The sequence below is a fragment of the Coenobita brevimanus genome, chromosome 43, assembly GCF_032717465.1.
Source record: "Coenobita brevimanus isolate Jiangsu-jjx chromosome 43, ASM3271746v2, whole genome shotgun sequence".
Lineage (NCBI taxonomy): Eukaryota > Metazoa > Arthropoda > Malacostraca > Decapoda > Coenobitidae > Coenobita > Coenobita brevimanus.
The window spans coordinates 6848513-6864802 of NC_136996.1; the positions used below are offsets into that span (position 1 = coordinate 6848513).

Consider the following 16290-nt stretch of genomic DNA (forward strand, 5'->3'; position numbering starts at 1 on the left):
TAAGTCAATTTAAGGTGAACTGAGAACAGTTGGTAATGTGGTTAAGATAACGATAAAGATGATGGTGTGTTGTTGATGAAATAAACGATAGAGACAATGGTGTGTTGATGATGATGACGATAGAGATGATGGTGTGTTGTTGATGGTGACGACGATAAAGATGATGGTGTGTTATTGTTTATGATGATGATGACGATAAGATGATGGTGTGTTATTGTTTATGATGATGATGACGATAAAGATGATGGTGTGTTGTTGCTGCTGATGAAATGACGATAAAGATGATTGTTTGTTGATGACGATGACGGCGATAGTAAGATGGTGTGTTGTTGATGATGATGGCGATAGAAATGATGGTGTTGTTGATGGTGACGATGATAAAGATGACGGTGTGTTATTGCTGATGATGACGATAAAGATTATGGTGTGTTATTGCTGCTGCTGATGATGATAAAGATGATGGTGTGTTGATGACGATGACGATAAAGATGATGGTGTATTGTTGTTGATGACGATAGAGCCAGTGATGTGTTGATGATGCGGACGATAAATACGAGATTGAGTTACATGTTCCAGAGATCTTGTACTATGCTGTCTCTTACTTTCTGAGATAGGCGATCGACTCCGGCGTCTGTTCACCGTTGAGGCGGTCGAGGGCGTCCTGGCACTGGTACAGATCCACACACTGGCCTCTGAGTCCGTCTGGGGTGGTGCAGCTGTTTGCCATTGGGGGAGACTGGCCGAACACGATGGCTGCTGGGTAGGGGGTTGGTGGTCAGATGTGGGTCGAGGAGGAAGGGCGTAGAAGGGGAAAAGAGGTTGGGAAGGAAGGGAAGACGTTAAAATGGGAACTTGAGGGTTGGCATGGAGGAAGGTATGGAAAATGTGGGAGGAAAAGGAGGTAGAGAAGGGAGGGGAAGGATTGGCAGGAAGGAAGGAAAACATGAAAGGAGAAGGAGGTAAACATTCCAAGCGAAGGGTTGGAAGGAAGGGACGTAGGTAAGGAAAACGTATTAGTAGTAGTAGTATTAGTAGGAGGAGGAGGTAGGGAAGGGCCATCAGGGAGGAAGATAGGCAAAAAGTAGGAGGGGAAAGGGGTAGAGATAGGAATGGAAGAGACAGCAAGACAAGGGTAGGCGAGAGAAGGTAAGGATTGGCAGGGAGGAAAGTATGGAAAATGTGGGAGGACAAGGAGATCGAGAAAGGAAATGGAGGTTGGGAGGGGAGGAGGCAGGGAAAAAGTGAAAGGGAGGGAAGAAGGGAAAGTAAGTGAGGAAAAGGTAGGAGGGGACGGAAGCTGGGAAGGGTGTGGAGAAGGGGAGAAGATGGAGAAGAAATGGAGGGCAACGAGAACGAAGAAAAAGGAAGGGAAGGAAATAAGAAATGGTTGGGAGGAGGGAAAGCATGAAAAAAAGTAGGAAGGAAAGAGAAGGATGATAAGGAATAAGTTTGTATACGGGAGGAGAGGAGCAGGAAGGTTGGAAGATAAGGAATATGTCGAAGGTAAGGAGGCAGGGAAGAATGCGTAAGAGAGAAGGAGAATGAAATGAAGGTTAGGAGGAAGGGAATTACGAACAGTAAGAGAAACAGGGTGGAAAGGAGATATATACGGGTGAATAAAGGAGGTGAAAGTAACGAAACAGAAGATGGAGGGAGATGGAAGGCTTGGGATGAAGGGAGAAAACCAAAAAAGAAAAAAGTAAGGCGGAAGGAGAGGATGAGCGTGAGGTAAGAAAAGGTGTATGAAGAAGGGAAGGAAAAGAAATGCTAAGAAGGAAGGGCGAGGGAGGGAAAGAAATGAGAGAAAAAGAGGGAATAAGGAGGAGACAAGAAAGAATGAATCAGAAGACAAGAAGAGGTTAGGTCGAGAAGGATTGGGAGGATGACAAGTGAAAACGTAAAGGGGGGAAGCAAGGATGGGAAGGAGGAGAAAGGTGTGTTAAGCAAGACAAAGGGTGAAAGGGAAGGGAAGGGAAGGGAGCGGAGGGGCTAAGAGGGAGGTAGATAAAAAGGAAAGTAAGAGGAAATAAATGATGGAAAAGAGAAAAGGAACGATGTAAAAAGTATTAAAAAAAAAAAAGGAGGAGGACCGAGAAGAAGGAAGGGTTGAGATGGAGGGAGGTGATGAAGAAAGTGAGAAGGAAGAGAAGGGATGGGAATCAGCGGGAGTGGAATGATTTTTTTTTTTCTGATAATGAATGGAGGAAGGAAAAACAAAGGAAAAAAATAAGTCCATGTGCCTAAAGGCATCCTTCATTCATAAAATACTTATAACAATTAGATTTAAAATCGAGAGGATTAAATGTATGTGGGAAGCAACTCCCAGGAAGTGAATTCCAGAGAGTAGTAGTTCTGAGGATAAATGAATTTTGATAAGCAGAGGTTCTGCATCGTGGGGGAGAGAGTGTGAGTTCATGGGCGCTCCCAGTTGCCCGAGTATTTCGGGAGAAAATGTGAAGGGGAGGCACAATTGAAGCCACAATTGATGAGAGAAGGTGAGGAAAGAAAAAGACAGAAGGCAAGGTAAGCAGGAAATAAAGAGGAAATTGAGGGATAGGACAGACAGACAGACAGGCAGACAGACATGGTGTGTAGACAGGTGCTCAGTAAATGTTTTGCTACCTTGAGAGGAGAGACAGCAAGAAAAGGAAAGTTGACAGGCAAAGATATAGGAAGACTGGTACGTAGGTGGGCTAAGTAGGTAGGTAGGTAGGTTGGCAAGCAGTTGAGGAGGTGGGTAAGTAAGTAACTGAGTAGGTAGGCACGTAGGTATGAACGTACGTACGTAATCAGTTGCGTACGTAGGCAGGTCGGTAGGAAGGAAGGTAAGGAATATGAATACGAAAAGTGAAAAAACGGAAAAGAAAAATAGGGAGAAGATCATTAACGAACACATGGGATTTTGTTTGAGGTAAGGGAGGTAGGTGAGTAAGTACTGTAGGTAGGTAAGTAAGTAGGTAGGTAAGTACGTAAATAGGTAAGTAGGTAAGGAAGTAGGTAGGTAAGGAAGTAGGTAGGTAAGTAAATAAGTAGAAAGATAAGTAGGTAGGTAAGTGAGTAGGTAGGCAAGTAGATAGGTAGGCATGCAGGTAATTGCAAAAGAAATTACAGTTACCTGGATGATAACAGGATAATTGACTGGGGAAAACGAGAGTAGAAGAACGTACGTTGGTCGTAAGTAGGACTGTAGGTAGACGGTAGGTATGTAGGTACCTAGGTAGGTATGAATTTTGTTTTACTGGCAGTGGTTAATGAGGCAGGTGAGTAAAAATGGAGGTGAATAAAGATTTTAAGAAAGGTAAGTAGGGAGGAGGGGAAGTTAATAGGTAGGCAAATTAATAGGTTGGTAGGTAAGTAGGCATAGGTATGCTGGTAAGTGGGCAGTGGGGTAGGTTGATAGAGAAGTAGGTAGGATTAAGTAGAGGGGAAGCAGCGTACTTAAGTTAGTAGGAAGGTAGGTGAAGGTGGACTGTTAGTGTGTAGGTAAAGATATAATTTGAAAGTGTGTAGGCAAAGATATAATTAGAAAGTAGGTAGGTAGGTAGGTAGGTGGGTAGGTAAGTTAAGGTGAACTGTAGGTGGATAGTAAAGATACAAACAGACAGCAAGGTAGGTAGGTAGGTAGGAAGGTAGAATCAATGTAAGTAGAAAGTATGTCTGTAGGTACGTAGGCAGGCAGATAGATGGGCAGGTAAAGGACTGGAAGTAAAGATGCAAGTAGGCAGGTAGCAAGGTAGGACGGTAAGTAGGTATAGGTAGGTATTTAGGAAAGTATTAGGTAGATAGGTGGGGAGGTTGATAAGAATGCTGTAGAAAAAATGCAAGTAGGTAGGTAGGTAGGAAGGCAGGCAGGTGGGCATGAAGAGAAAGAAGGGCTGCAGGCAAAGATACAAGTAGGTTGGTAAAATGTAAGTAGGAAATAAGCAGGAAGTAAAGGCGGAAGCGGTGTGCTGCTGCGTGTCTCCCTATGTAACGCTGCGGAAAAGGTCTTTGTCCCTTCACCCCGAGGACATCGTTCGTACTTTTTCCCGCCATTTCTTGAAGATTTATTTGAGCTTGGGAAAGGCTTCGAACTGAAGGGGGCGGCTCTCCTAGGCTGAATAAAATCGTCTGGCAGCATAAGACTTAACCATTATAACGTCATCAAGGTGAAGGAGCTGGTTGCAGTAGTAGTAGGAGTAGCAGTAGTAGTAGTAATGGTGGTGGTGTTGGTGGCAGTAATTGTAGTGGTAGTAGTAATTGTAGTGGTAGTGGTATTAGCAACCGTAGTAATAATAGTAGTAGTAAACAGTAGTAGTAATGCAGATTAGAGAGTAACGCTATAAATAAAAAATAATTGATAGTACAGGTAGTACAGTATTTATAAATGCACTGCTGTTACTAGTACCACTGCTAGTAGCTGCAGTTGCAGCAGCAGCAGCAGCAGCAGTAGTAGTAGTAGCAGTAGTAGTAGTAGTAGTAGTAGTAGTAGTAGTAGTAGTAGTAGTAGTAGTAGCTGTAACAGTAGTAGTTGTTGCAGTAGTAATTGTAACAGCAGTAGTTGTTGTAGTTGTAGATATAAAAGTAGTAGTAGTAGTAGTAGTAGTAGTAGTAGTAGTAGTTCAGTACTAAGTGTAGAATAAGGAAATTAATAAAAATTTTGTAATTCTAGTACCATGAAAGTTTGAACAAAGTGCTTAACTATCAATTGCTGCAACAGTAACTATTCTAGGTGAAAATCTAGATTCTAAGAGTGACAATCTAGAGGAAGCTAATTCATCAGCATGATTCAGTGATTTATTATTCACCAATTATAAATGTATGGCTAGTTTTCAAAGTATATTTCAAAACTTGCTAAAAATGAATAGAAGCTATATTTTATCACGGAAAACTTCAACACAAACACTTGATTATCTTGACTGTACATGACTTCAAATAATTATACGATGAGTATAGACAGGGACACTAGTTCGCCAAATATTCCACCAGTTCTACTTCCCACTGCCCTCAACTGGCAATCTTTCTTACTTTGAGAGACTTTATAAAAAAAAAAAAAAAAAAAAAAAAAAAACGAAATGGTGAATGAAGAAGGAAGTTAGCAAACATGACTCAAGTAAGAAGTAGACGAGGTTGAATATTAGGATAACTCATTTTTTCCCCAGACTGTACACATGTTTGTTATTCAGTTGTGGCCATGGCGTAATTTCTTAGCTGGACATCAAGGTCAAAGCGTCATTCAGTATACCGCAGCGACGGCACAAGGATACTGAAATCTTCATTCACGGCAAACAAAAATTTTAATATTTACAGTACATCCGAAAGAAGTTTTTCAATTGAAAGTTTGCAAAATGCTTGTGAATTTGAATTTCACTGTTTCGATGGCTTCACAGCTTACCAAGAGCGTCAAGAGGGAGAGAGCAGAGATATCTGTCCCACTGTAATAATGGCAGTGTACCATCCAGTTCTGGTCAAAAATTCCTTTACATTTCTGGAGATCCAAATTATCAGAGAAAGATTTCAGCCCATCTGATGACTGTTGTGTGTGAGTATATAGGCTAGCTATATATATATATATATATATATATATATATATATATATATATATATATATATATATATATATATATATATATATATATATATATATATATTAAAGAGGATTTTCACGTGACTTCGAGACTGTGTAAAGGAAAAGTTGACCGAAACTGTACCGTTGAAACCAAACTGCTTGCGTGCTAAAAATTAAACATGCACTACTGATTTAACTTTCATGCAGGACGGTTTTTTTTTTTTTTATGTAAAGATTATGTTGGAAACGGGTGAGATTAGATCCATGTTAGTTGATGCAGTAAGGAAATAGGATAACCAGCTACATAATCAAGTGAAAATTATAGTAAAGACATAATATTGAACTGAACAACACATACTGGAATACAACGATATGATGCATACAGTAGATAACAGCAAAATGCACAGACGGATAGTACAATATGTAAGGTTAGTTAGACGGTGCTGAGAATCACAAATAATCAATCAATCCCGGCCGTAAGTAGGACTTCTTCTTGGAAGGGAAATTCTAGACACAACTCACATTTCCTTGCTCTTCTGTAAAGGCAAAACCAAAATTACGACACGGAAATGATCAATGTTGCTGGTTTCACAATGCTGTTAATTTCAGAGGAAAGAATTTTACTTAGGCACCGAAATACAAGTTCCAGCTCGACTTTCATCCTTTGTTTCGCATCAAGAGGGTCTAAAGAAGGCCGAAACGGTGGCATATTCTCAGTAAACATCATTTTATAATATGAGTAAAATTATTCCATTCAAAGTGATTGTCATGTTATTTGTGAATCTCAGCCCAGTTAGAACATCAGTATATACAGTTGATATTGCATCTCCCCAGCGTGGCCATCCGACGAGCGACCTCAAAAATAAAGCGTTCCAGCTCCGTGTGTCCTGGCATGGTGTGTGTGTGTGGGAGAGAACAAACAAAGAGATGGTACTCACTGTGGTCGCCTCCAGTATTACCTTGCCTTCGGTGCCGCCTCAGGACTCCCTCACTGCTTGGGGCACCGGCGGCTAGAAATGTCGCCAGAGACAGTGCCAGTGCAGCCACACATGCACGTCGAGTAAACGCCATCATTACTGGAAAACAGAACGGGGTTTATACACAACAAAGCCTGATATGGTAGGAGATATGTCGAGAATTTAAGTGACACGGGGAGCTGCGGCAGGACACATATGAAGTTCAAATATGACACGAATACATAAAAGGTTCAGGTAAGATAATATATTAAGGTGATCAAGGGTAATGATAGGTTAACTCAGAGTATGTTTGGAGACAAGGTAGAACGAAGAAAAGATTAAAGAAAGAGGTGGTTAGTTTATCCAGTCCCCTGCAATGATGATATTAATCAGCTTACAAAAGGCTTTTCGAACTGGAGGAGTTAAAGTTATCTCTTAACCTCTTGACTACGTGAAATCTTTCTCATTTCAATAAAAATGTGTGGAGGTTGTTGTTGTTGTTGCTATTGTTGTTGATCAACCTCAGTCTGTCTGGATGAGCAGGCCCACCAACCACCGGCAAGCAATCGTCCGTGCAGGGTTGTCCCGTCCAGTGAGCCAATCTTCCCTTACGGCTGAAAGCGCCTCACCACAGCGAGGCGAGTAGTGTGAAGGCTTGGTTCCTGGATGTACGCCGCATTTGCGTCTTTCCACCCAGCTAACAGGGGCACCATAGAATGCTGCACTTCACCCCATAAATTGGTTATGTGGTTACCACCCAGCGTTGTAAATTGTTTTCTTGGTTACAGGAAATCATTAGACTTGTCACTCATTTTGCAGCCACCTAAAGGGGAAAGAAGAGTAATAAAAATGGGGTAGGGAGGAAAGGGAGAAGTAGAATGAGAGGAGGCAGACACAGATAGAATGAGAAAGGGGAAGGAAGAAGTAGCAGCACTACATCAAGTAACATGAATAAACTACGGAAGATGTCATCCTCTTGAATGGAGGAGTAAATGAGAGGAGGGGGGGGGGGCGAAGAGCTGTGACAAAGCAATTTAGGGCTGAAGTGGCCAGGGCTTCACTCTTCAGTCAAACCACTGTAGCAAATACACCTTGCGGCCAATCTAACTTCATTACGATAACATCTAGATTTACTGTAGTTACCACCCGGGTATTTTATTCATTTTAGATGCGAAACTTTCGGACATGAAACTTAATAAAAAAAATAAATAGCAATAGTGCTCGTAGGTGTAGTAGGTAAATTGATAGCAAATGTAAAAGGATAGCATTAGCAGTAGTATTAGTAAAACCAGAAATCTGAAAGTAAAGAAAAATGCATCACTATAAGAAGAACATAATTATATCTCTCACACAGTTATGTATTACGGGGGAAGAGGGAGTTTGATTAATGTCTAACAGCAGCACGAGGGACATAAAGTCAGGCAATCAGTTATTGCCAAGACCAACATTTCTCTACAACACGATCCACATATCTGTTTACAACCAGATGAATAACTAAAGGGGGAGTACCTATACCAGTGCCGTGATCAAATCAGTATTAATAATAGCAATAAGAACATTACTTCTCTTATATCAGAATTAAAAAGGAAGAGTAATAGTATTATTGACGTTGACAAATTTACTGCAGGTATTAAAGGAGTAATAATAACACTGATTTTATGATTTACTGCTCTAGTTCCACTTTCCAACCAGACGAATACGTTACGGTCTCACATAGTTTATTCTGCGGGTCTTAGTCTACCCTGTACACAATAGCAGGGCGCATACCCACGACAGCGCCAGTAGAACTTTTTATTTATTCTTGCATTCGGATCTGGTTCCACCTCAAAATCTAATCAACTCTTCCCCCTACCCACTGCCCACCTGTCCACTAAATTTCACTAACATCCGATAAAAACTTCTTGAGATACCTTATACACTGACAGACACGGGTGAATAAATAACCTCCGTCCAACTTCATCGGCGGAGGTACTAGTATTGCTAAGAAATAATATTTACCCCTCCCACAAGTAGCGCTACAGGAGGAATCTTTAAACAATAATATAGCTGCGAGAAATTTTTACTCCTTTCACAGCCAGCAATACCGAAAGAGTAATATTACAGTCAAGGAATCAAAACATCACAGGAAAGTCGATCCATCTGATACACACAGACGAGATTAGACTATGGATATGATTCATCACTTTCAAATGATCTTGAGACAAAACTAGGATAATAAGTAATCCCCTGACGACTCCACAGATTAGCCAGTTCAGTCACAAAATAATAATAGCTCTGAGAATAATTTTACTTTTCGCACAACTTTCCTGCTTTTACTCAAACTTGACAAAATTGCCATCTCCCCATCTTGTAAGCTGAGCTGTAACAATAAATTAACACTAAATTATGATGATTGTTACGAAGCCGTGCTATTCAAAGGATGCAGAACCGTACCCTTGTCTTTTTTATGCCACAGAGCTACTTAAATACGATACAAAAGGACAAAAATCTGGGTCAAGTTAAGGTGAAAGGACTACAGCATTAAAGGAAGAATAACAGTAGCGGGGATGTAAGCAATTCAGTAAAACCTACGCGCCTCTGAACGAATGAATCACCAGTCCTAATTTGGCCGCCCTTGAGAACTCGCTTCTGGCTTCCTAAACACACACACACACACACACACACACACACACACACACACACACACACACACACACACACACACACACACACACACACACACATTATTCTACTTACCTCTCTCTCTGCTATGCCACTTTTTCTTTTCTTTTACTTATATTATTTCCATCAGTGCTCTTCACTGCTTTATGTCATATCATTGTTCTATCAGTCCTCACTATTCCGTCACTGTACTTTGATTGTTCTATTAGTTTTTATTTCTTTTCATTTCAATGATCTCACTGTTTTCCATTGTTCTTTTATTTTTAACGTTCTCTCTCTCTCTTTCTCTCTCTCTCTCTCTCTCTCCCCCTTATCGGGTACCTTATTTTTATCACTGCTGTCACCGTTCTCATTGTTCTGTCACTGTTCTTTCACACTCTCTTCCCATTTTTTTCACTGTTCCTCCTTTTCTATCGCCGTTCTCTCAAATTCACTATTTTACAACTGTCTTTTCACTTTTATCGCTGTATTTCCGCTGTCCTCACTCTTCATTCTACTTTAATTTTTCAACGTTGTCTTACTTTTTATTTCATTTCACTTTCCTTCGTTGTTTTTTCACTGCTCCGTCTTCTTTCACTGCGCTTTCGCCTACATTGTCCTGTCATTGTTCTTTCACTGTTCTTCTACTGTTTCTTTACGGTTTATCACTGTTCTTCCACTCTTTTCAGTGTCCTCTCACTCTTACTGCTCTATCACTGTCTCTTTCAGTTTCTTTTACTGTTTTCCCTGATCTCGAAATTTATAACTGCATAATCATTGTTCTTCACTGCTGTCTGGCTGCGCTTCTGCTGTTCTTTCAATGTTTTCTTGTTTATTTTCACAGTCTTTTATAGTTCTATCACATTTTCTTTGTTCTCTCACTCCAAGGGGGGGTGGGAGCTGAAGAAGTCCTGGAGACCATTTTTTTTATCTCTTCTGAATTCCATTTTATTTGTTTATTAATTCATTTATTTCCTTTATTTATTTATTAACTTTTTATCTTATCATCCAACGACCAACCTTACATCCAAGGGCACGTTCTCACAGAGGCCCAAACAGAATTTTATAAAGCAACAAAAGGTAGCTAACTCTAAGCCCGATGACGATCTTATTTAGCTTTGGGAGGACTTAGTGGTGATTATGGTATATGAAGGCTCTATATATATCTAAGTTTCTGAAAGTAGCAAAAACTTCATACCTATGTCACTGGAGTGAAGTAGTTGAGAAATGGCAGAGGACAACAATGAAGGGGATGTGAATGGAACCCGGCTATACAGTCCTTGTCTGCATTTGGGATGATTCTTAGCTATATTTAAAATAATTATTTAACACTCAGCACAAGGGCTGGGCAAGATCCGTTTCTGGAACCGGTTCCATCGGATCCTAATAAATTACCTTGGAACCGAAAACCTGGACAGGAACCAGTTCTTCTAAAGTCTAAACGGATCCTCAGACTCAGACTTTGAGAATTATGTTTTGGTTATCAGGCATATGTATTTTTTTAAAGTAATAAAATATAACATTAAATATTGTCAAATATTTAATCATTAGTAGTATATTGAGTCAGTTAATTATGTACTATAAACCATAATCAGTCATGTCAATAAATATCCCTATGTTCCCAGACTATATTATAACTTGTTAAAAAAAATATACAGCTAAATGTACAGAACAATCAGAGATCATTCACTTAAATTCATAAAGTTATGGGGTAACATCTGTGTGAGAAGTTGGTAAACACTGAGTGAGTGAGTAGTAGCCGATACTCATTTGGTATTATCAAGTCCCGGGACCCAGAGTCAGAAGACGAAGGCCCTGGTGACTCTCATGGCGTCTGGGTAATTACTGCCTGAGGAACCGGTTCCAGAGCCGGTTCTAACGGATCCCTCGTCCTTGGTCTCCGGAACAGTGAGTACTCAGTTTACTGGATCTTGCCCAGCCCTACTCAGCAGTCAGCACAAGCATCACCTCTCATGAGAATGTCGTTGCTGAAGGTCAAGCAGGAATGAGTAGAATAAGCAAAGTGAGACATGGTCTCATACTTCGTGCGGAAGTCATCGTTAAGGGATAACTTTTTTTGTTTAGATTATTTATCTACCATTCAGTACAAATCCCAACACAGTCGTAAACATTGTCGCTGAGGGCAAGCAGGATGGATATATGAGAGCGAAGGGATACATTAATGCATACAAAGGGGCAAACATTATCATCCTGAGTACAATTACAAACATACCAAGGCAACGCGATACTACGTGGAGTGAAACAAAAGCATTCTGGGGAAGAATGCTAATCGCCAGTCAATATACGTTGTTGGCTAAGGTACAAACTGCCCGCAAACCAAATGTGAAGAAAATTCTCAAGCTTCTACGGAATTCAGTCACTGCCTTTCACAAAAAAAAAACAATCCATATTAAAAAAAGAAAAAAAAATGGTGGCTGGCTTTCAATCGTCTTTGATCAAATCCTCACTAAATTTAATCACTTGTGCCGATCCACATAGCTTAGTTGTTATTTCCTGAGGGTTTGGTGAAAAGTCATCCGCGACAGTTCAAGATATTTTGGCAACACACACACACACACACACACACACACACACACACACACACACACACACACACACACACACACACGCCGACAAAAACGATATCGCCTCACCTTGCTAAAAGAGGGCGATAAAAAACGAACAAGCAGAAAAATATACATAGCATTTACCGAAGGGGTGCAAGTGACGAGTAGGTTACCGTTGCTTCTTGGAATTCGTTGAGATGATAAGGGAGTCAGTGGAATGCTGTTTGTTTTTGCAGTAACTAAAAAAGTATATATATAAACAAACAAAAAACAGTGATTGTTCAGATTTGCACATACGCACATACACACACACATACACAAGCACACACACTCACGGGCGCACATACACAAGAGCACATACACACGCACACGCTCACACATCCCCACACACGCGCGCGCACACACACATACGCACATGCACACACACACACACAAAGGTTCAAGCACACACCCACGCACATGCACACACACACACCCAAGCACATGCACGCCCTCACGCACATGCACACACACGCGCTCGAACACATACACACGCGCGCACACACAAACGCACACACGCACGCACGGACGCACTCGTACATACACAAAGCACACACACACACACACACACACAAGCACGCGCGCGCGCGCGCGCGCACGCACACACACACACACACACACACACACACACACACACACACACACACACACACACACACACACACACACACACACACACACACACACACACACACACACACACACACACACACACAAACACACACACACACACACACACACACACACACACACACACACACACACACACACACACAAACATACAGGAACACACACACGCAAACACACACACAAACACGGACAAACACAACTTTGCCTACCTGCTCGGCTCACCTGTCACTGGGAATACCTGAACACACACACACACACACACACACACACACACACACACACACACACACACACACACACACAAACTGACCTCTGAACATTAGTACCACCTCCTTGAGTCAGTCAGTCAGTCTGTTAGGAGAGAGAGAGAGAGAGAGAGAGAGAGAGAGAGAGAGAGAGAGAGAGAGAGAGAGAGGGAGAGAGAGAGAGAGAGAGAAAGAAAGAGAGTGAGTTACTGTATGATTTATTAGTGAAATTAATTCTTTCTACCTCAGACCAAGTTATTCAGCCTAATATATTTTCGAACTGAGGGGGTTAGGGTATAGGCTTCACTAGCTCATTCAGTCCTAGGAACCCTCTCAAGTTAAATATGATCGTGTAGTGGTAGCAGGAACTAAGGAAAAAAAAAAAGACATCTGACTGGTGGGGTTAAGTGTCTAACGGCAATATTTTAGGAACGATAGCAGCAGTACTTAAGTTGAAGATGATGATTACGAAATCTAAGAGGGCAAGGAACGGGTCCCATTTATCCCTTCATTTACGATGGCGTATTTGCAACTTTATTTCAGCTAACTGCAGCAGGCGTCATTCAGCTTAACGAGATCTCTGGTATGGACGAAAATAGGCTGACTCTAATGAGCATTCAATCTCTTACGCCTCTCACTTTTCGTTAAACAGTGGCTTACGATAGGGATCATGGTTTTTATGTATTTATATATAGCAATGATGATTTGGTCACATTTCATGGCTGAGTCTCTGAAAGCTGCCAAGAAATACGACTCCACTCCCACTGATATCGGTAACAGACGACTGGGCCTTTCCGTCCTACCTGAGACACATATGACGTCACTTCCTCACCTTGGCCGCATTCTTATCAACAACTCTAGGTTAATTAAGAGCAGCATCTCAAAAGGTTAGGCGACTGACCAGCTCACTCCGTTTACGTAATTTCAAACTTTTCTTGCTACCGTCAGACAATTTAATTCAACTTAGGGAAGACTTAGAAATGGAGGGGTTAGATACAGCTATAAGGAACTCCTGCGACCCTAGATTTAAATGAAATCATTGAATGTAATCGTCTGGTAGGAAGTGATTAAAACGAAAAAAAATACTTCATCGGGTTGAGGTGACTGGGTAGGTCGGTATCTCTAGATGGCGTCATTGAAGGGATTGTTCACTTGAGGATAACACAGATCTTTTATGAATCACTATTTTTCATTTTTATTTGTGGATGACTGCGAACTGAGCATCAACATCGATGAAAGCGATAACAACCAATTTCACACTACCTCCTTCATGGTGTTGGGGCCCGATATTAGGTTACCGTAATCCATTTCATTTAAGAACATATGACAAGCCTACTCCCTTGGTGACACTAAAAATTCCCAGTCATCTCTTTGGTATCGACCCCGTACTCACCGGTAAGGTCGTCACTTCGCCTGGGACATTCTAACCACTAAGCCATCAGGCGCCACAGTGAACATGGACAAAAAACAAGCCACCGCACCACGTATTCAGTGCAGCATTCTTCCCCCTTAAGCTATTTTTTTTCATTGCACTGTCAAGCTTATTGTTAAACAGGACCTTTAGTGTAGTACATTCAATTCATTAAAAAGTCGTATCAACAATTAGCCAGCCATTATTTAAGAGAGACGCTTATTTATCATCTCAAGTTATATTAAAGTAAAACAAGGTCCACCTCATAAATAAGCCAATATCATGCTTCCTGAATACCTCGTCCGCCTTATTTCTCTGGCTACTTCTATTTGCATCTCGACATCTGTGTCCCTGATGTAAATGTTATATGATTTTCATGTCACTAAACTAAGCCTCACCTGATTCCCTTGATTTTTTTTCTCTCTGAATGTTAACATCAACAACTCACCACATTTCCTGACAAGTGTGGCGAGTGCATGGATAATGGTCATACACCGTAGTTCAGTGCATCAAACTACCAAGAGAAAGCGTAGTATTTATGTCGCCTTCTCTAGAAAGATGTCTCTCTATCCCAACAATTTTTATGTTAGGCAGAATAGTTCATGACGTCTCTATGGCAATACCCCTTAACGGACAAGACTGGCATTAACTTCAGTCCTTTTGGTTTCATCTGATGGTACTATGTCGGGGTTGCGTAAATTTTGATGAACCTCAGTTATGAGGTAAGAATGAGCCTCCTTGGTTATTAGTCATATCAATCCAGCACTCGGAAAACAAGTGGCCATCAAGACAGCTGAAGTGACTAAGGGATATTTGTCAGATTAGGACCAGGCACTATAGTTAACTCACCACATTTTATAAATCTAATCCATGAAGATTGTTTTATTTTGAAGATCACCAAAATTAAGGCAACTGATACCGCGTCACTGGTACAGGGAGAGAGTCAAATATCTTCCTGATGTATGGAAAACACAGCGCGGAAAAATAAAATAATCCGAGACGTGCATTAATCCCTATAAGACTTTGGTAATGTTTCGCTAGTTTTCAATACTCTTCGGGAAGAACTCGGATAATATCTGATTTCAAGGACAGTACCAGTCCATTACGATGCAAAACTCTTTTTAACTCTGCAAAAATAAACAATCACCCACAGTGACCCCTGCATGATGCTACTGATGGATGAACCTTCTTATACACAAATAATAAACAAGAAAAGTATCATGATATCTTTGTGTACGTATAATTAAAGATGAAATTTATCTCTGAACACTCGAGCCTTCAACAGACAAAATTCACTCAGACTCTTGTAAGGAATTACACTTTAATTACTTTACTCAGGTGATGTGCAGGTATACAGTATGATGTCAGTGTTGCTTCCACCACACGATTTTATACAGCTTTTCAGGGACTCTCTCAACTGCAAGATTAAATGCAGCCATCATCAATCATTTCGCTACCAGAGGTCTCATCTAAACTGAATTTAATGGTAAGGGTGAAACAAGGGTATAATAGAAAAATACGTCATCAGACTGAAAAGATTAAAACTAACGACATCTCTTGGCGTTTTTATGATTCTGGTTTTTGAAAGTTTTCTTCCATTAACATTTTGAAAAGTAAACCTACATGGTACGAAAAATCACACACACACACACACACACACACACACACACACACACACACACACACACACAAGGACCTAATAATAATGCAGAGAAAGGCCCACAGGTAAGATATTAAAGGTATTAGTCTGTAAAGAAGAAAATCACTTTAATCCTCAACACACACGCACACACACACACACACACACACACACACACACACACACACACACACACACACACACACACACACACACACACTCTCTCACACACACACACACACACAGGAAGTAACTACATCTTTATTTTACCAGTCCTTAGCGATAAAACTCCTATTTCCATGCTCGTCTCCCCCGTCCACCAACACCTTCCAGCCACACTTCCGGCTGGCAAGGGACAGAGACGCAACATGCAACCCACATCCGCTCCCACTAGGTTCATATATGTGTGTGTGTGTGTGTGTGTGTGTGTGTGTGTGTGTGTGTGTGTGTGTGTGTGTGTGTGTGTGTGTGTGTGTGTGTGTGTGTGTGTGTGTGTGTGTGTGTGTGTGTGTGTGTGTGTGTGTGTGTGTGTGTGTGTGTGTGTGTGTGTGTGTGTGTGTGTGTGTGTGTGAAGGCTGACATTGTGGATGGTCGTGAAGCGTGTGTGTCTGACAT

The 16290-nt window shown here is 41.1% G+C and overlaps 1 protein-coding gene across 1 annotated transcript in view; it reads right to left on the bottom strand.

The window, feature by feature from the left end:
* LOC145397745 (CLIP domain-containing serine protease B4-like) overlaps nucleotides 1–16290 on the bottom strand; it is a 59166-nt gene that overhangs the window by 21641 nt on the left and 21235 nt on the right. The window contains exons 2-3 of the mRNA XM_080270765.1: nucleotides 6487–6624; nucleotides 603–753 (exon numbers count right to left, since the gene is read on the bottom strand). Coding sequence (XP_080126891.1) covers nucleotides 603–753; nucleotides 6487–6622 — 287 coding nt within the window. The 5' untranslated portion in view covers nucleotides 6623–6624. The remainder of the gene's footprint in view (nucleotides 1–602; nucleotides 754–6486; nucleotides 6625–16290) is intronic.